Here is a 19,382-nt window from a genome sequence, read left to right as displayed (position 1 = left end):
GCCGCCGCTCCCCGCCGCGCCGGCCGGGCCTGCGGCCGCCCCTCTCCCCCAGCCCGCCCCGCCCGGGCGGCCCCGCGCTGCCTTCCCCCGCACGGGCGGGGCGCCTGCCAGGAGGCGGCGGCTGGGGGGCGCCTCCCCGGCGGGGAGCGGGGGAGGCGCGGCCGCCCCCTCCGGCTCCGGGCAGCGCGGGGCCGCGCCGCCGCCCCGCGATGTTCAACCGGGCCGTGAGCCGGCTCAGCAGGAAGCGCCCGCCGTCAGGTAAGGGGGTGGGGGCGGCCCTGGCCCCGGCGGAGGAAGTGCCGCCGGCGGGGGAAGGGCCGTGCGTCTCTTTCGGCCGAGCGGCGGGGCAGGAAGGCGCGGCCGAGCCCCCGTCGCGGCCGCGGGGCCTGGCCGGGAGCGGGTCTCCCGCCCTTTCGGCGGCCGGGAGACCATTCGCAGGCGGAGCCGCGCTGGCCGCCGGCCGGGGCGCACCGGCTCTCCCCGCGCCCGTGCCCGGCTGGGCTGAGCGAGCTGAAACTCGCCCGCGGGGCGCTTCGCCTCGCTGCGGCCCCGGCCCTTGATTTTCACACCGTGTCCGGCGCGGCGTGCGTTGCGGCTGTGAGGGGGAGCGCAGGGCGGCGGGGCCGGCGCGGTGGCGAGCGGTGCCTCCTGCCGCGGCGGCGGGAGCTGGGATCTGCTCGGGCTCGCGCCTCATCAGCCGCGTCTTAATTGCGAGCTGCTGCCTGCCGGCCCGGAGCATCAGGGCGTGATTGTTCCAGCTCTAGAACAGACTTCCAAGAGTTTTCCCTGGTGTGGGGGGGAGCGACTTAAACCGGCGTGGGAGTTACCGGGGTGGGCGATCAGCGTGGGACGCGGCGGCTCCCTCGCAGACCGGCGTGTAGCGCGTCCGCGGTGCTGCACCGCACGGCCCCGCACGGCGCGGGGTCCCCGGGGCTGTACGGCGGGCGGTTCCGAGGGAGCGATGTGGATCACTGTTAAAGCAGTTGGGGTAAAAGGTACAAACTTGGGATCCCAGAAAGCAATACTATATTTTATAACGTGCAGTAAGAAGTTACAGTCTTTCGAAGAAAAGCCAAATGCGGTGTTTGTCTGGAGTTGTTTGGGTTTTGTCGTGTGGTTTTTTTTTTTTTTTTTAAAGATACATGTCTGATGAACGCTTCCAGAGATGCTACAAAAGCGGAACGTCCCTTTAGTTTCCTTCCTTATAGTTAAAAGTGGAATCCAGCAGCCATGTGCTGTCAGAGACAGTCAAAAGAGGATGTTGAGCAGCCAAAGCATGCGAAGGACAGCCCTTTTGTAGTGAAAAGGTCTAAAATTCAGCTGCTGCTAGGAAAAAATTGTTGTGCGAGGATTCATCCAGCGGCGCTTGGATACATGGAAAGTAAGGGAATTTTCCCTTTTCAGCAGCCTGCTTAGCAAGTTTCCCACTGCTTCATAACCTTTGATTTATTAATTCCAGCCTGGTGACTGTTGCTGGATAGGCATTCTGGTGACCGTAGGAAAAGACAAGGTATTTTGGTCGTTAAACATCGGTACTTTTAAACTAATAATAAAGGTTCCTGGCTTGCAGCTTTATGATCCAGGTGAAAAAGGGGAAAATGCAGGCGGCGTGACCAGCAGTTATTTAAGAAGAGATTGAGAAGACTTTTCTTAACATTGTATAGTAACGTTTAAATATGGAATAAGGAATATGCTATTTACATGGTGCTTTTGTCGTATCTACTGTTTGTGTGCCGGTTGTCTTTCATTAAGGAGTTTGCAAAAGGTGTGTGCGGGAAAGAGGCAGTAGGAATAGGTGGTTAGGTAAGGGGGATTCTGTGGAATTTGGGGGATTCTGTGGAATTCGGCGGGATTCTGTGAAGTGTGTGTCTGTGCCGTTTGATACGGTGCTACGCAGGCCGCTGTGTCAAGAGTTTGAGAATGGCAGCAGCTTGGGAAACCGTTGTCGTGCATAGCCCGTCGGGAAGGTGGGAGAGTGAGCAGGTCCAACTCAGCTGAGTTTGAATCTCTAAAAGTGTAATGGGTTTCCACATTTTTTTTTTGTCCTTGTCTAAAGCAAGGGCCAGAACCGTGAGTTTTGACCTGCAGGGTTGTATATTTTGATGTTATTGACGCTGTCTGTGGTTTCAGTCCAAGCTCCTGTTTGGAGAGTGCAGATATTTGCCATTTTTGATACCACACTTCGACTGATGCTTGCTGCGTGATTAGTGCTGCACTTACCCTTGTATCTATTGCTTGCAAAGAGCCTTTATCCGCAGCCTGATGTGGCAGTGCTATTGTGTGATGGGGGAAGGCAGCTTCTATACGATTATTCCCTAAAACAGCGCTCCAGCTGACGTAGCTGCCTATTTGTTGGCTTAGTATAGGGTTTTTCTCTAAAATAACAGTGCTGTTAAAGTAAACTCCTAATCATTTACTGCAGCTGTAGAAGCAGCTGGCCGCTGCACGTCGTGCAAGCAGTTGTGTTACGGTCGTACGCCCCGTGGAAAGTTTGCTTCAGCGGAGACTCTGCAGCTGCGCTGTGCATGCCTTGGTGGGGCTCTCTGCCTCTTGGTTTCTAACCCGTACGAAAGATAGCAAGCCCTCTCCGATGGCAGTAAGAAATGTGGTTAGCATATTTATCATCTGTTGCACATTCTGTGTGTTACTTTTACAGAAATACTGGTGGGAGAACTGCCATTTTGTAATACCCTTTTTGATGCGCAAGATTATCTTCCAGTTTTCAGTTACAGCAAATGTCTGCCTTCCTCATTTAAATGAGCACATTAACGTATACATTTTGCTTATTACACATTGGTATCGAGCTTCTTATTTCCAACTGAGTATTGTATAACTTTGTCACTAGATGATTTTAACAGGAGAAAGTTATCTTTTAAAAATAGCAAACAGATGAATAAGTTTCAGGAGGGTCATTCATGTGATTGCATTTATTGTACCATTGTCTTGTAAAATAAATTGTTTTAGACTTCAGTGGAAGTATCATTTTTCAGATAATTTAGTAACATGTTTTGGGATATGGATTTGGGGATTAGCTTCTTGACTCATTTGTGGGGAAAACCTCTTTCCTAGCTTATGCTCTTAAAAAAATTCTAGAAATCACACATCAAATCTGCTAAATGAAACCAGCATGTGGAGTGGGAAGTTATGATCCTACCTGGGGAGGGGCAGGGGGAGGGTCACTTTTGTATTAGAAAAAACGTTTGTGATGGCATATTTAATGGGGTATAATAAAAATACCCAGCAGTTTTAATATCCTCATAAAATTTCTGGGTGTTTCCTACTGTCACGTATCACGTGCAGCCTATTTACGTTTGCGCCGAAGGGGAACGTTAACGTTTTATGGCGGTTGCAATGGATCGCTGAACACGGGGATTCATGGTACCCAGCCCGGAGGGAGAGTGCTCGCGCCGTGCCGTGCCCAGCACACAGACCTGGGCCCTCCAGAGCCGCTGGCACGTTCCCTGGCGTGGCGGTCTGCCTCCGTCGTGACGCTACGGGATGCGTGTTAGGAAGAAGAAGTTGTGTAGTTCCTCCCTTCAAAACCAAATTTTTTTCTACTAAGGCTGTAGGAGGAGAAGGCAGGGAGGAGGGGAGCAGGGTCACAGGGGAGCGCAGGGTTTGGAGGGTGACGAGGAGGAGCGTAAATGGTGGATGGAGCTGGCTTGTGCGGGGTAGGCTGGAAGTGAGAGGAAGCTGGGGAGAATGGTTATCAGGGAAGACAGAGAATGGCCAGCAGTAAAACGAGAGACCAGTGAAAGCAGTGGAGGAGCAGCAGATCGATGTGTCCTGGGTGCGTGTAAGTACTTGTTCTGGCCTTTGCTTACCAGAAATTTGTATTTTTTTTTAGGTTCTCATGGTGCTGGGCCCACCCTGTATTGCATCGGCTCACTGAAATGCATGCTTTTCAAAGTGATCATGAAAATCCACTTAAAATTCGTGTGGAAGAGAAACACTAGCAATAAAAATCTTGCTCCCATATGTTCTGTACTAAAACATATATTAAATAAGGGAATGGCCTGATTCTTCAGGCCATTAGCAGCTGTACACACAGAGCTGCGATTCTGCTTGCAGGTGAGGGTGATCATAACAAGAGATTCAAGCTCCTCAGAGGTAATTCTGTTCTGCTCCAATGCACTTGGCCGTTCCCACTTGAATCTCACAGATGTTACTGAGATTAGATGCCCAGATACTTTGAGTCGGGTTCCTAAAATAAATTTTGCAAGTGATAATCAAGAACCACATCCTTTTGCATGAGGGAAGGGGAAACTGAGGCACAGTTAACTCACTGTGTTCTTGGGTCACATATGAAGCCTGCAGTGGTGGTTCGGAGACAATCCTCAGGTTCTGACTCTTGACCATTAACTAGCAGACGACGTGTTGGGGCGGGATTGCTTTTCTTGTGCAGAGCTGTAGGTATACTTGCTGCCTGAGAGACCACTCTGTCGCGGTCCTTACCCGAATTGGTTATAATCTTGGATCCTGAAAGGTTTCGTGCAGGCATAGCGTCACGCGTCCGTTGCGTAAGGCGTTTCAGGTTGGTGCTGTAGCTGCAGCACAGAGCGAGAGCAGGCGGGATTTATGCAGGAAAAATGCAGCAGCGACACGATTTTGGATGCGTTCTTTTCTTTTACGTCTTTATTTACTTGGGGCATGACTGTAGGTCTCTCAGCATTAGGCAATGGGTATGGAATCCACGGCTCCAGAAAGTTTATCTCTTTTCCAGCTTGTAATTTCTCCTGTATATAAAAAAACCACACAAACAAAAAACAAAATAACCACGCTATCAAGGGAGAAGAATACATGTTCCTTCATTTAAAACAACGGTCCATCTCCCTGTTAGAAAAACCAATAGACTCTACATGTCCCTACCAACCAAAACTCGGTCGGCTTTGCTGCTGGTCCAGTGTTCTGCAGGGTGTGAACACTAGCACTTGTCATTCTAGCTACGAGCTGAAAAGGGCATCTGATAGTACAGCTCTGCGTAGATAGTTTTTTGAGATACTTGCTGAGGTTTAGCTTCATGGTAGAAGAAGGGTTTTTTATCAGAGCTGCAGCAAAAGTTACCAAGACACCTATTTTCAGAAAGTTGATAGGGAGAAATTAAGGTGCATGAAAGTAAAAAGCTGCACTGATGCCAGTGAGCGTTTTGTGCGCCTTTCCAGCGTGTAGCGACCGAAGTGGAGCGCTTAGCCTGAGTCCTCGGGGCCTGCACGGGGCGCGTGCCGGGCCTTTCGGGTGTGAGAGGGAAGGAGGCCAAGCACTTTGTGTCTGTTCTAGAGTTTTTCAGATCAGCAGTAACAGTCCTGGAGTCTTCCCAAGTAATAAGTTTTCTGATGGGTAGCCAGTGAACAATTCTTTTGGCATCACCAGCCTTGGATGTAACATACTTGTCCCTGGGATAGAAAAATTCAAAAATGCATACCATCTCTCCTGTCTGTGAGAAGGCTGGCTGGCAGATAAGATGAGACACCTCGTAAAAGCAGAATTTCAGTGGACTTGAAAACAAACACACAAACAGAAAATCTACCCAAATACCACTTGCCCGATAGCGGGTCGACTCCGCTGGAGCGAGGCTCCTGTGCCAGCTATCTTTCCTCCCGTTAGACCAGGTGAACGTATTGGACTCCATCTCCTGCTGAACAAAGCATGACTTTCCTCTCTCCCTTTGCCTTTTCCCAACCTCCAGTGATGATTCTTTTCTTAAAAAAAAATACGTCATGTGCGTGACTGCCCAGGATTTGCTTTATAGAAGCTGACAGTGCCAGAACAAGAGGCAAACGGTCCTTTTATTACGCCGGCTGCGGTCATTGTGTTCCACATGCAAAAGGTGCTTGAGCTCCTCTAAAGCAGTGACAGTGCCTACTTACACGCTCAGGAATTACCCAACTGCAGGGCGTTTTTGCCTCCTTAGAGGCAAAGCAGAATTCAGATATGTGTGTATGTTTATTTTCAGTTTTATGGTCTTTCCTTTAAAGAGAGCAGCTGTAATGCAAGGGTGCAGAGGGCGATGGGGAAGAAATGCTTGTGACATTAGTTACTTCTAACAAAGATGGCATTTTTTTTCTGATTTTTTTTCCAGAGATAAACGACAGCGAGGGTCACCCAAGCAGCAGCCACCAAACCTTGAAAGGAACCTCAAAATGGGCTACATCACTGGAGAACCTCCTCGAAGATCCAGAAGGAGTGAAACGATTCAGGGTTGCTATATTAACCATGGTTACTTATATAAACCGAAATTAGGTTTTAAAGCGGAATGAGTCTCGGCATAAGTGGTGCAGCTGTGCCAGTGCTGTAAGCACGTCGGCACGCGTCCTTCTAGATACGTACCCCGAGCAGAGGTGGCAGAGTTGGAGCTGTGGCGTTTGCCGAGCTTCCGAGGCCGTGCCTTCTGCCCGCGGCCACCGCAGCTTGCTCTCCTACGGCGCACGGGAGACCTTCGGTCGCGTCTTTCGGGTCGGCTCTGTCAGCTGCTGCGAGGATTGACGAGTCGCTGTTGGATGAGCTCCGGTCCCTGAGCCGCTGATCTCTCTTGCCAAGCATCAGTTATGGCTGGGCACCGATCCTGCCCTCTGTAGTCTCCTGCGTTGTCCGTGCGCGAGCCGTGAGTTACCACTGGCAGCTCCCGCGCCTGGTACCTGCGTGTGGCCCAGCTGTACTGAACAGGATTCCCTTTAAGTTCACTACCAAGCGCGGGCTCGCGCAGCCCAAAATGCAGGCTTGAGGCTTACTGGGTGATGGGGGCGAGCTGGTTTTCAAGGCCTTCTCGCCATATTAGCTATAGGAATGGGAACTACCTACTTCAGTGTGGTTTTGCCATACCAAGCGCTGATAAAATGCACTGGGATAAAATGGTTTCCTGCCAGACTGGTTTGAAAAGTGATGTAAACTAGAGTTACAAAACACTTTGATTTAGAATTCTTAAAAAAAAAAAAAAAAAAGAAGTAATCTTTGGTGCTATTTAATTCTTGGTGTTACTTAATCTCTGTTTTCTAACACGTGAAAGTGAAAACTGATGATCTCAGAGCTATAAATATTTCAGTCATTATGTTTTATACAGAAATGTAACATACGTTTTTTTTTTCCCCCCATTTTAAAACATGCCTCACTTTTGGAGGAATGTGCTTTGTTTAAACACTGTCCAGAGAATGCAAATACATCTTCTGTTTTAGTTTACTTAAGTGAATTTATTGCCACTGATGATCATGTTTAGAAACACTTTTATTTGTAGAGATTTTACTCATTAAAAAATCAGAAAGATCCTAGATGAGAACCTCAGGTGATCTGTGACTGTCATTAAAATGATTCATTATACTCACCTGCTAATTAATTAATATATTTTTGGAGTTCCTTTTGAGTAATGACTGTAAAATTGCTTGAGTTATTTAAAGGAGACTGAAGAAACTCTCCTTGTTAGTTACTGATATGCTCTGAGATTAAATGTAGCTCATCATTCTCCTGGAATGCGCTTTCAAAGCGCTGAATATTTGATTGTTCATTTGTGTCTTGGTATTGTGGTGCAGATGCACTAATGCAGTGGTTCTGTTAGGCTGTGTTATTTAAACTCGTGCCGTGGTAAAGCAAGCCATAGGCGGTGTCTAGTTTTAATAGCTATAGTAGGAAGAGAGAAAAACAATTGAGAAATTGGATCTTAACGTTTGTTTCTTTCTTTCTTTTTTCCCTAGGAATTTTTAAAGAAAGAATTTAGTGAAGAAAATGTTTTGTTCTGGCTAGCATGTGAAGAATTTAAGAAAACACAGGGAAAAAAACAGGTATGTTTCCTAAATAAATTTTACTTGTCAAGGTTTCTGTTGCATAACATGCTTCATGTGAGTGCAAATAAATACATTTTGAAGGAATTGCACTGAAATCATGGTGGTGGAATTGTCTGGAAACAAAGCTGGTTCTATTTCAAATCAAAACAAAGTGCTGAAATTGTCAAGTTTCCCATGTTTTGAAAACTCTGAACTTTTTGTTGTTGCTTGGGAATAGCAAAAGGTTTAATTCAGTGATGTTGCATCATCTTGCTTGAAAACATAAAGATGTTTCATTCAGGACTTTTCATGCAGTAGCCGCTATGCTTTAAAAAATACACACCATTGTAATATTTTAGTGGAACGTAAAAATAACAAACAGCGCAAACAGCATATTTTGCAATACCAGAATTAAAAGTTATCAAATTACAAGTTACAAAAAAAAAGAAATCGAGGGTCCATTTAGACTTTTTTTGTTTAAATATTTATTCAAATGGTTATATAGCTGCTGGGCATTTTCATTTTTCATGAAAGCTATGTTTTTCTAGTAGAAAATATTCTACTGGAAATTTTTCAACCAGCCACCTTCAGTAAGTTTTTTCCACTGCCTGGATCTTGGTCTACACTTAGATCTACCTGGAACACAGGATCCACCTTCACGTTTAGGCTTTGAAGCCTGTAGTCAGGCCTAAAGTATGTGCTGTGTTTTGTTTGCTTGTTTCTGAAGAAGAAATTTTTTGTGATTTAAAAAATTTTTTTGAGACATTCCAAATTTACTTAATCTCTGAGATGAGGATTCTGTGAGCACGAAATGAAGTAGTTTCAAAACTCCAGCTTGGCATCACTTGTCCTTGAGACTCAGGCTCCTAAATCCCATCAGACTTTTTTGGAAACCCCACCTTTATGCTTTCCACAAGCGTGCCGCTCTTGTAGCCAAAGGGAGCGTTTTAGTAGGCAACGGGTGCAAATGTACAGCCCCTTCCACACTCTTCGGGCCAAAGTAGGGTACCCTGAGGAGGTGAGGCTGGGAAAATGCCACTTAAACCTGCTTCAAAGGGGACCACGCGTGTTTTGAGTAACGTCAGGGAGTAGGAATCAGGTGGGGGAGGTGAGCTACTAGGCGCGTTGTAAAGTGCAGGCGTAAGAGGGCTGCATCTGGACTGCAGGATTCCTCTCTTAAGGTCAGTCAAATATTGTCAGCTGAAACTGTTTCCCAGATGATTTTCCACAAAAAAAAAAAAAAAGTCCCCGGATTTTCAACAAAACCTATTTTTGAGAGGGGAGTCTACTTTCTGTAAATATTCTCTATTTTGCACTGAAAGAGCATTCCCCTTAAAACAATTTACTGCTTTCAGTTGTGAATATTTTCTTGGTAAATTGACAAAATTCAAAAATAGTAATTTTTGCAAGAAGAGGAAAGTGTTTGATCTGACTGTGCACTTTGTAATATTTAGCCCTATTTCAGCTTTGCGTATCTAGCTGCTTCCCTCCCTCGTTGCGGTCCAGGAATGCAGATAGTCTTCCGCAGAGAACAACTAGTCGGGCTCTTTTTCTGTAAGGCAGAATGAGAACTAAAGGAAATGCGGTGGGGTGAGGGAGGGAACCGCGCTGGGAGCCACCTCGCCTGGGCGAGCGCGGTGCCCTCGGTCCCGCTGGTGTTGTCAGCTTGCGACAAAGCGTGTCCTCCCTCTTGTCCCCAGATGTCCAGGCGGCATCTTGGCTGGTATGTTCGATGCGCTGGGCTGGGGAGCCCGATATTCTTGGTCTCTCTCCCTAGTCCGCTAAAATAATTTGCTTTCTGAGGTGGTGAAGTAGAAGCCAGCATCACAGTCCACGACTGAATGGGAAGAACCCTTTGCTTTGGACAAGGCAGATATTTTTGCTTTGTATGTCGTACAGCGTCCTTGCCAAGAGGTACGTAGCCTTTTCTTGATACCTTTGGACAGGTATCAAATTGCATTTTAAAATGGCAATGAAAGTGGAAAATCCTCCCGCAAGGTCCAGTGTTTTGCAATGGGATAATAATTGTGGTTTTCCTTGCTAAATAATTTCTCTCTTTTTAACTCTTAGGATTGCACATGCTAGCACAGGAAATGGTAAACTGTGTATAGAGATAATAGCTTAGTGACTTCTTGAATGAATTTCCAAATGAATGGACAGAGACTTAAGTAGGTTCCATTTAGCTTAATTGTTCAGTACCGATCATTACACAGTATGGTCAATCTGGAGTCTAGTGTTGCCAAAGCTATTACAGCCGGCTAGAATAAATGTGCTTTAGAATGACACAGACTTACAGTAAGTTTTTGTAGCTACTGCTTATGGATGGCTTTGTTTAGATAATTAAAAAATCTAGAAAAAGCAGAAAATAGCAATCTTTCATGCCTCATGCTGTCATAAACACTGGAATTTGTCTTCTGAAAGCGATTCTTGCAGAAATCACTTTGTATCTATCTAATATGAGCAAAGTATTCTAAAAACAACTTTTTACTTATTTTATAACCTGCTTCTCATTAAAACTGGTTTACCACAGAAACTAGCTCATAGACACTTAGACTTTTGGTCAGATGAAGCTGATTTCAATTTAACGCAGATCAAATGGGATTCCCCCCCCGCTTATTTTTCAAGTATAAGATAAGCTTTTCATTACTTGACATGAGAGTGTTAGCATGGGGTTTTTCTTGGTCAGTTTAAACTTGCACAAAATCCACCACCTGGATTAAGTATCCATCGTGCCTGGTGTTAGTGTCATCCCTTCTGTGCCAGCCTGGAGCAGCGTTTGGCTTTGTGTAGGCTGGTATACCACGAGGGTGGTTAGCTCAGTAATCGTGCTGTCCTCCCTTTCTGTCCTTTCTGGTCTTTGCAGGTAGATGCAGGCTCACCCTGCTGCTGGCTTCCGTAGTTTGCAGACTGTCGAACTGTTACTGCAAGTCTTAAGAAAATATCCCGGGCCTTTCCCCAAAGCTTATTAAGTTTTGTCCAGTCGTTACTCTAACCACAGCCACGTGGGCTCTGCCTAGAAGCTGACCTGTATCAAGCCAACGCAGGCAGATCTTGCAGGATGCCGTGCAGATACGTCTTCTCTGTCCCCTTCCTCTTGAATGCGAGCACTGTGCAGCCAGGATTGCGAGACCGCGGGAGCGGAGGGAGCGCTGGCGAGGAGGGTCCGGGCTCTTGGCTGTTGTGTTGGCGCTCGACTCGTGGTGGGAACGTGTAGTCAGGAGAAGGCAGAAATGGGGTTCAGACCAGACCGTTCCATGGGTTTGTGTGTCTTTTCCTCTTTGGGTGAGCTAATACAAAACGCCTGCGTGTTTCGGGGAGCAGGGGAGATTTTCGGTATCTGCAGAGCTAGGCAGCAAGGAGACGATGTTACTGGCTTAAGGTTTAAGATGGACTGGATTCAGCCTATCTTCTTGCAACATCGAAGCACAAACTCCTCCCCTCAGCTCAAGGCACATCTCTGTAGCTTTAAAAAAAGGATATTCTTTCTTTATCATCCCATTAAAATTGAAGTTAAAACAGAAATGTAATTTTTAGCAAAGATTGAGGAAGGAATCATGTCAAGTCCACTTGTAGCAGCAAGCTCTGCTGCCACCCATATGGTTCTCATCTTAGGACACATATTTAATTATTGAAATGGGAGTGGTGGGGATAAATAAATAAAATTTAACTTCAAATACTTTAGTGGAGTTAGTCATATGCTGTTGCGTTTCTGACTGTTAATGAAATAAACAACATGTCCATTGTGCTACTTCCCAAGGTTTAAATGTTTCTTTTCTTGCAGCTGAGCTTTAAAAATAAATTACAGATTGTAATAAATGCTTCAAACAACAGGGAATTTTTTTCAGCTATTGCTGAAACCCACCAGAATACCCATGTCAAGAAGTTTTGCAGAGAACAATTTCGGAACAGAGTATACCTATTCAAGAGTTTCTTCTGCGACTTCCCACGTGGAGTGTGGCAATGGTTAGGCAGGACTGGGTAATGCTGCACAGCTGCTAACTGCTGGAGCCTGTTCTGATGAGCATCTGGGACTTCCATTCACCTCATTTGGGAACCACACATGCTTGAGAGCTGAATTTGACCTTAGGAAAGGAAGTGGGAAAGAATATTGTATCCACTTGAAATAGTGAGGGGGATTTCTGTAGACAGAACTTTGTACTCCAAATGGGAATTTGGCACGGATGCTGGGGCGAGCACACAGATGTAAGTGAAAAGTGCCAGAAATCCTTTAATAACCACCTGTGAACAAGATCCCAGTTTAACTGTTGTCTAAATTCCAGAGTCGAGTCCCCTGTGCTGAGGCATTAGCTTCAGGCTGACGCAGAACAAAGAATGCCACCCACTGAACGGGGAGCATCGCCGTCTCCTCCGCCTGGACACGGCTCTCCCTGAATGTCAGTTGGGGGATGTATAAAGATACTGGCAGCTTTAACTGTACTTTTTTTTTTTTTTTTTTAATAAAATGGCAGTTAAACTGATGCTTTACTGCTGTAGCATAGACGTAGCATAACAGTTGTTCCCCGTGCAGCAGAACTTGTGACGTTTAGCTGTGCATTTCTATATTTCCCCATTACTGTAAAGTCAGGTCCCCTGCGTCTCTCCAGCGACAGCTCTTTTGCTTCCCTTCTCTGTCATTCTTCCCCTCAAAATCCAGAGATCCTCAGCATTTCACCAGCCTCCCACACAATCCTCTTGTTCCCCCCGTGTTCTTTAGACTTCCTCACATTACTTCTAGTTTCCTGCTTCCCCTCGAGCCTTCCTCCGCAGCGCCCAGCTCGCTCCTGGGGAGCAGCACCCTGTGTCGCGGCCGACGTGGCGTTGTGCGTGCGGCGATTACCCGGCCGCTGAGGACATGCTGGCAGTTCAAGGCGAGTAGCATCACTTCCGAACATACCCTGCAGCTTCTCCCTCGGTGCATGTGCTGCTTTTTCTCCCCCCTTCCTTCCTTTTGCCACTCGTTGCCGTTGAATCAGTAGGAGGGTAGGTATTTCTCAGTCCTTGGTCCCTCTCTTAAGTGTGGTTGAAACCTGACAGCAGGTTCTAAAGTTGTTTAGGTAGGACTGACGCTCAGTACAGTCGCTTGCGCTTGCCCATGCGGTAACAGCTAAAGGTACCTTCGCTGTGTCTGCATTAGGGTGTTAACTTTACCAGTTAAAGCAGTCCCCTCTGATCGATTGGATTAATTGCTCGTTTAGAACAGACGTGGCTGACCCAGTCCTCCCTGATCTGTGAAACCGGGAGGATCAGAAATTGTTAAAAAACACTTCATTGTGACCTAGTGCACCTGACACATGATGTTTTACCCACCAGATGAATAATCTGTTTTAAAAAGGGATACTCCTGGAAAATGTGTGTCCCTTTCAGCAGTGAGAGAGTTAACTCTTTGGCCTCGTGAATTATCAAACACATGTAGCTTTTCTTATAATTGTCCCCAAATGTTGGTTCTCAGCTGTAAAACATGAAAGAAATTCTGTGACTCCTTCATGGGCAAGGGTTTAAATGCTTCCTCCTTCAAGCCCACTTCCCATCGAAGGTGCAGCCCTTTGGTCCGTGCTGGCCTGGGGACGCGGTGGCCCGGGGGACGTGCGGTGGGCAACGCGGACGCGTCGCCGTGCCTCGGTGCGGTGCCTGCTGCTGCGCGGGCCGGTGCTCCGCGGGCAGAGCTGGGGTTGTGGCAGGGAGGCCTGCCTGCTGCCCGCGCTCGGCGGTCTTCTCCCGCTGGCTTTCTCCTACCTGACCTGCTGGTCAAGGGGGAGACCATTTTGGCGCTTCGTTTTGGAGGATTGTGGCTGCTCGTTTACTGCTTTGAAGCTTAAGGATGCTAGTGGGGTCAAAATGTGCTCACTGTTACTGATTTATCGAGAGAAGAAGTCGGGGCAAACGCTAACAGACCGCTTCATGTGGGTCACACCAACCCTCGTGTATCGGCTTTCAGGTTCTTGAGGGTCTTACCTTTACTATTAGCCAAAAAAATACTTGCTGCTTTTTTTTTTTCCTTTAATCATGTAGTCAGTGTTGCATGTGAGCTGCCCTGAGGTGAAAACGTAGTTACGACAAAGCATGTAGTATGACGAGGTTATCTGGTGGTAGCGCGATTTATACACTAACTTTGCTGAGTTTTGCCTTGTGGTACGAGTAAGCTTCTACAGCGTTTTTCCTTCTGGGTTCCTTGCACATGCTTGTTACCTGTTAGTAAAAATAGTCTTGTAAATAGTGAAGACAAGGCCTAGTTGATGATGCTGAGCAGTTTTACACTGGATTCTCAGGTTCACACATCACAACCTGCTGTTTAACCTAAGTGCCGAATACCGGTAGCTGCACAAACGTCAGCTGGAGTTGGCCTGCAGAGATGTTCTTCCCCCAGTACAAATGAATGTACGCAAATAAGCTAATCTATGTATATTTGTTTAGTTACTTGTTTTCTTTTTTAATTTGGGCTTTGTTTTGGTTTTAAGCTGTGAATCTCAAGAAGTGACCCAGAGCAGTCTCCAACAAAACATTAACAAATACAGAGAATATTTCCACAGCAAGTAAGTCTTTAAATAAATATGTCCTTTTGCAGATGCAAGAAAAAGCTAAAGACATTTACATGACTTTCCTGTCCAGTAAAGCTTCCTCCCAAGTCAATGTTGAAGGGCAGTCCCGTTTGAATGAGACCATTTTGGAGACACCTCACCCTCTGATGTTTCAGAAGCTCCAGGACCAGGTACAGTTACTTTCCTCAAGAACACAGTTTTAGTTTTGGTCTGCTTGTAGTGGGCCCTGGTTTCTAAGCACAAGCTGGTGTAGGAAAGCTGGGAATCTGCCTACTGCTACCCGTGGCATGGATGGAACAGGCAGGCACGGAGCTGGGTTGCTTCCCTATTGGGACTATAAATGCGGACGCGCCGCACCCCAGGTTCTTGGCCCCATCTAACTAAGGGCCCGTTAATTAGGAGACTCAGCGCAGCCGTGCTAATTCCAATTCGGGACTTGCCTGGAAAAACGGGATGAAGTTTTTCGTGGGTTCCTCTGCTGGTAGCTTGAGAATCACCCAGCCGACTAACTTCGTGCTCACGTTTTCCTGCGTGTTCGCTGGCGCTGAGTCATTGCTGATGTTTGTTTCTGTAGTTGCCACTGGTTTCCTTGAGGGCTCAAGGTTCTTCACTTTGCTTTGCTTCAGTATTCATCTTGATACGAATATAATATGATTTCCTGAAAAGCCTCCCCTTCTGTAACATACAAAACTTAAAAGAGGAGTTGGTATCCGCCTTGCCTTTTCCTGTAGGTCTTCGGAGGTCTGGTAGAAATTAGGTGACATTTTGTAGGCATGTCTTTTGGTGGTACATTTTATTGATACTTAGCTTATTTTAAAGCATAAGTTATGAAGTGAATCATTGTTGTCTGCGGCTTTCCAGCACTTGCAGTCTGTACTATTTTTAATTTCTGTACCACCCTCAGGACTACCTGTATTTTCCATTTGCCTCTTTTCTTTTGTGGAGAAACAGAACGCTGATTTAAGTAGTGTTTTCTATCCATTTCACATCGGGTACTGAATACGTTAGTTGGGCACTGGCTGGGTCAATTGAAGTGGTCCGAGGAGCAAAGACTCTGCTGTCTTTCAAGCAGGTTCCAAGTCATTAGCAGTGGAAATGTCTGAAACTCAATTTCCATGTGAAGAAGCGAAGTTTTTCATGCAAGAACTTCTGACTTGGGGGAAGGGAAGGAAAATGTTCTGGTAAATCTAAGCATTGCAGTTCAGGGTGGGTGATTATGAGAGTGAAGCTGCAGAGACTACTGGAGTTAAAATGTTTTATTTTTACAAATGAGCATGCACGTGAACAGCCAGGGAGTAGCAATACCTGAGCTGGAAAAATGCTAGACCAGTGGCAGAGGAATCCCACTAGTGTGGGAAGAACATCTGTGTGAACTTTTAAAACCAAATGCAGAGCATTTATGGGTTGTTGCAGGTTTCCACTGCTTAAAGCTTCTGTTTATGGCTGTTAGATAATAGTTCAGGGAGAGTTACGGTCTTCTCTAGTTTTCAATCCTTATAAAGTTATGAAGAGTGGTATAATTTGTTCTCTAAAGAACAGTGTTAACTACTGCTGGCACTGTGTGTCTGAAGTATAAAAAGGCAGAGCCTGAAAGCCACAGTCTTGTCTACAACAGCACTGGTAACTAGCACTTCGGTTCTCCAGAGACCTACTGGTTTGAGTGGGGCCGGGTGTGGGGGGAGGTTCTGTGCCCGTGGGGTGGTTCTGTGCCCGTGGGGTGGCCTTGGACGGGTGGCTCGGAGGCAGTTGTTCATGCCGAATGAAGTGGTGTTACAGTGGTTCGTAGAAACCTGTAGATTTCAAAATACTTCTGGGGTGAATGTTCCTGCTCCACGGAGGGGGTGAGGGAGGGGAGGGAAGAAGGGAATTATGCTTTTGCGCGTGATCATAAAATCTGTCTGTCTGGTGCGTTTGGCTGACTGGACTCCAGAAGATTTTGATCTTGCAGTGCTCTTTCTCTCTGGGAGATGCTTTAAATGATACCAGGAACAAGAAGGTTCTAAGTTCTTAACACTGACTTATGACATTTTAACAGGCGATGTTTTCCTTACAATTTTTTTTCCCCTTGAGCTTACTGGATAAATTTAATTATATTATATGCCAGGATTTATCATTTGACTTTGCTTAACTGCATTGATTTGGGTCTACAACGAGAGGGTGTTTTGGGATTTTCGGTCTTCCGATATGTAGCTTATAAAGCAAGATTTCCACTGTTTTAAACATGAACTTAAATATTTAAATACGTAAACAACCAGTGGTTAGTAAAATGCTTCATGTAACGTATTTTCAAGGGGGCTACTTCAGCAAACACACAGACAAAAACAGTCAAGTCTTGTGTGTTTACCTTTGTCCAGGTTCCTTGAGGATGTGAAATGAAAGAGCAGTTTGAGATTATTTTTTTTTTCTTTTCCTCCTAACAAACAGCTGCATTACCCAGTTGTACTGTCAGTTAGAAATGAGGCTGGTAAAGGTAAAGCATCAGTTATCCGCACGTGCGGGTCGGAATCCAGGAATTCGTCTTGGAAATTTAGTTACTCTGAGTACCATAAAATGTAATCGGTCATGAAGCATGACTCAGAGAGGCTCCGCCAGTGAAAGAATAGGCAGACGGTGATGCAGGCTTTGGTTTTGCCTCAATTATAGTTCTGAGGTTTACTTTTTTTCCTTCCCCTCTGTTTCAAGACTGAGCAAAATATAGTCCTGACCTTGACACCTGAACAGATTCCAGGCTCCTTCCCCAAGCCATTTTGTTTTTGGAAAACGCCAAATGAGTTCTAGCTCTTTTGTCTGAAAGGGGTATAAATAGAAAAGAGAGTTGTGATGAGGGACGAGCCTAAACTCCAGCCCTGGGAGAGAAAAGCTGTGCTCGGCGCTGCCGTCATGCTTCCATGCTGGCTGTGGCAATAAGGCCAGGACTTGGGCTAGTGAAAAGCCTGATGGCACAAGTTTAATCCGTCACCAATTTTAATCCATCACCACTTTAACTGGCAAATTACATCTGTACCAGATCGTCTTTTTGTGGCAGGTATCTGCAACATTTCTGATCTGCGCCGAGACCCATCTTGGTGTATTCGGTTACGTAGTAATCTAAAAAGGATAGGAGGATTGGCGTAAGTTTAACAAACATTGGTTAAACCAGTTGTTTCAGTCTAGATTCAGTTTGCAGTTTCAGGATTTGTGTAAATTATTTAGAGGCTTTTCTTAATTATCCTGTGCTCTGCCTGTATGAGCTGTTCTGTAATGTTCAAGAAGAACTGCGGTCGGAAAGGGGTCCAAAAGGTACCTCCTCTTCTTCAGCTCTGCTTTGTCCCTCTGAATATCTTCCTACTCCCCTGCCAGCAGGACACTCTCAACAGGTTTTACTCCTGGTGACTGCAGAGCTAAGGCTGCTCTGGAGGGGACCAGGTAATGTCCCGGCTTGTCCACACGCGCACATATCTGATCATCAGCTGTAAAATCCTACCTGGTGGCCCTGGCATGGGACCTGCTGCTTTTCAGTGCTGGGTTTTCAGAGCTGGCTATCGTGAAAAGCATAACCTGATCCGTAGCCTAATGCGGACTTCACTGCAAAGCAGTGACCGTGGAACCTACAATAGCGTTTGCCATGTGCAGCCCCTTTTGAGAGTTTGAAGTGTATTTTAATGTCATGCTTTTTAGTAATGCTTTAGTACTAACAGCACAAAAATACATGAGAATTCATATACTGTCCTTCTCATTTAAAATTTAGTTTTACTTAGGTCATTGTTTTTGTGTTGTTTTTTTCCCCCTCCCTCTAACCAGATATTCAATCTCATGAAATATGACAGCTACAGCCGCTTCTTAAAGTCTGACATATTCCTAAACCATAAGAAGTCCGAGGAGCAAGAGGAGAATTCACCAGAGGCTCAGACTGCAGCTAAAAGAGCATCAAGAATTTACAACACATGATCCAGTGAATCTCTTCAGGAGAGGCAATACAGTAAATAAATTACGCTCAGGAACAGTCTAGGTTTATAGCAGTTACATTTAGGGCTTGAAAAGCTCAAAACCATTTTAGGAGATACTTACCTACTTAATCGCTTGAACGACTAATTGTTTTTGCATGATCGCTAATAACCAAGCACCCATGGAAAGACTGTTTCCTCGCTAAAAGGCTGAGGTATTCCACCATAGCATGATTTAATTTCATATTTCACAAGTCAAAATGCTTTCAAAATATTTGTATTTTCTTTTGTGAGGCATCACAATGACGAGAAATGGGAGATAGGGTGGTTGTTTTTTTGGTTTTCCTTTGTAATTTTTATTTGTGACCGACTTTTACATCCTGAGTTGCTGGGAGAAGCTATTGAGGAGTACCTTCCCTGTTACTTTGTGGGTGAGCCATTCATAGCAAACTTAATCGTGAAGGGAGAGCATCTTTCAGGGTTAAGCTCAATAGAATCCAGCTCTTTCCTATGGAACTTCGTTCTTTCAGGGTGATAATCTGTTTTGCTTTGCCTTTATTGTTGAATCAAAACACTTTTCTAGTCATGTTTATAATTTCTGTATTTCTTAAATTTCCACCATTTTTTTGCAGTGGACAATCACCTTCTTCAGAGGATGGAATGACCTGTATTCCCTTGGGAACAAAAGCTCTAAGATAGAGGGAATCTCTGAAGAACTTCTAACAGCCATTAGCAAACCTGACAGTTGATATCCCACTCTGGGCACACTGATTTCAGCAAAGCTTGACTGGGGCACGTCCTGCATGTCAGCATGACGTCATGTCAGGCGCCAGTCTGGTCTCTCTAGGTCTCCTGAGCCGTCCTGCTCTGTGCAGCAAGAATACTTTGGCAAAGGACCAGCCAACAAAGTCTGGCTTTTGTTTTACTAAAATCTTTCTACTAAAATCACCCTGCCTAATTTTGTTTGCCCCAGAGAAGTATTTCAGGGTTTCCTAATCGTAACTTTCGATAGCCGCAATGGAGCAGGGGGTTGGCGTTGTGGTTTAGCCATTCTCGCGTCAAGCTTGAGAGGAGGGGGAATTTATTTCTGCCCAGAGCAATCAAAGATGAAATGTCAGGGTGGTAAAGGAAGACGTTCCCAATGAGCCTCGCTTTTTGTCCTGGGGCTGTCA

At 45.8% G+C, this 19,382-nt stretch overlaps 1 protein-coding gene across 2 annotated transcripts; it reads left to right on the top strand.

The window, feature by feature from the left end:
* Positions 1-209: 209 nt before the first annotated feature.
* RGS10 (regulator of G protein signaling 10) lies at positions 210-18,214 on the top strand (the record flags this gene model as incomplete). Of its 2 annotated transcripts, XM_082002232.1 has the most annotated exons (5): positions 210-258; positions 6,080-6,198; positions 7,683-7,769; positions 14,314-14,457; positions 18,068-18,214. In XM_082002232.1, 5 exons carry the CDS (start codon positions 210-212, stop codon positions 18,212-18,214), a joined length of 546 nt encoding a protein of 181 aa, XP_081858358.1. The 2 variants fall into 2 exon arrangements, with proteins under 2 accessions (XP_081858358.1, XP_081858357.1); XM_082002231.1 differs by lacking the exon at positions 210-258 and having other exon boundaries at positions 5,934-6,198.
* Positions 18,215-19,382: the final 1,168 nt, after the last annotated feature.

The sequence above is a fragment of the Phaethon aethereus genome (assembly GCF_964289735.1).
Source record: "Phaethon aethereus genome assembly, chromosome: 7".
NCBI classification, from domain to species: domain Eukaryota; kingdom Metazoa; phylum Chordata; class Aves; order Phaethontiformes; family Phaethontidae; genus Phaethon; species Phaethon aethereus.
This window is presented reverse-complemented; position numbering and strand designations above follow the sequence as displayed.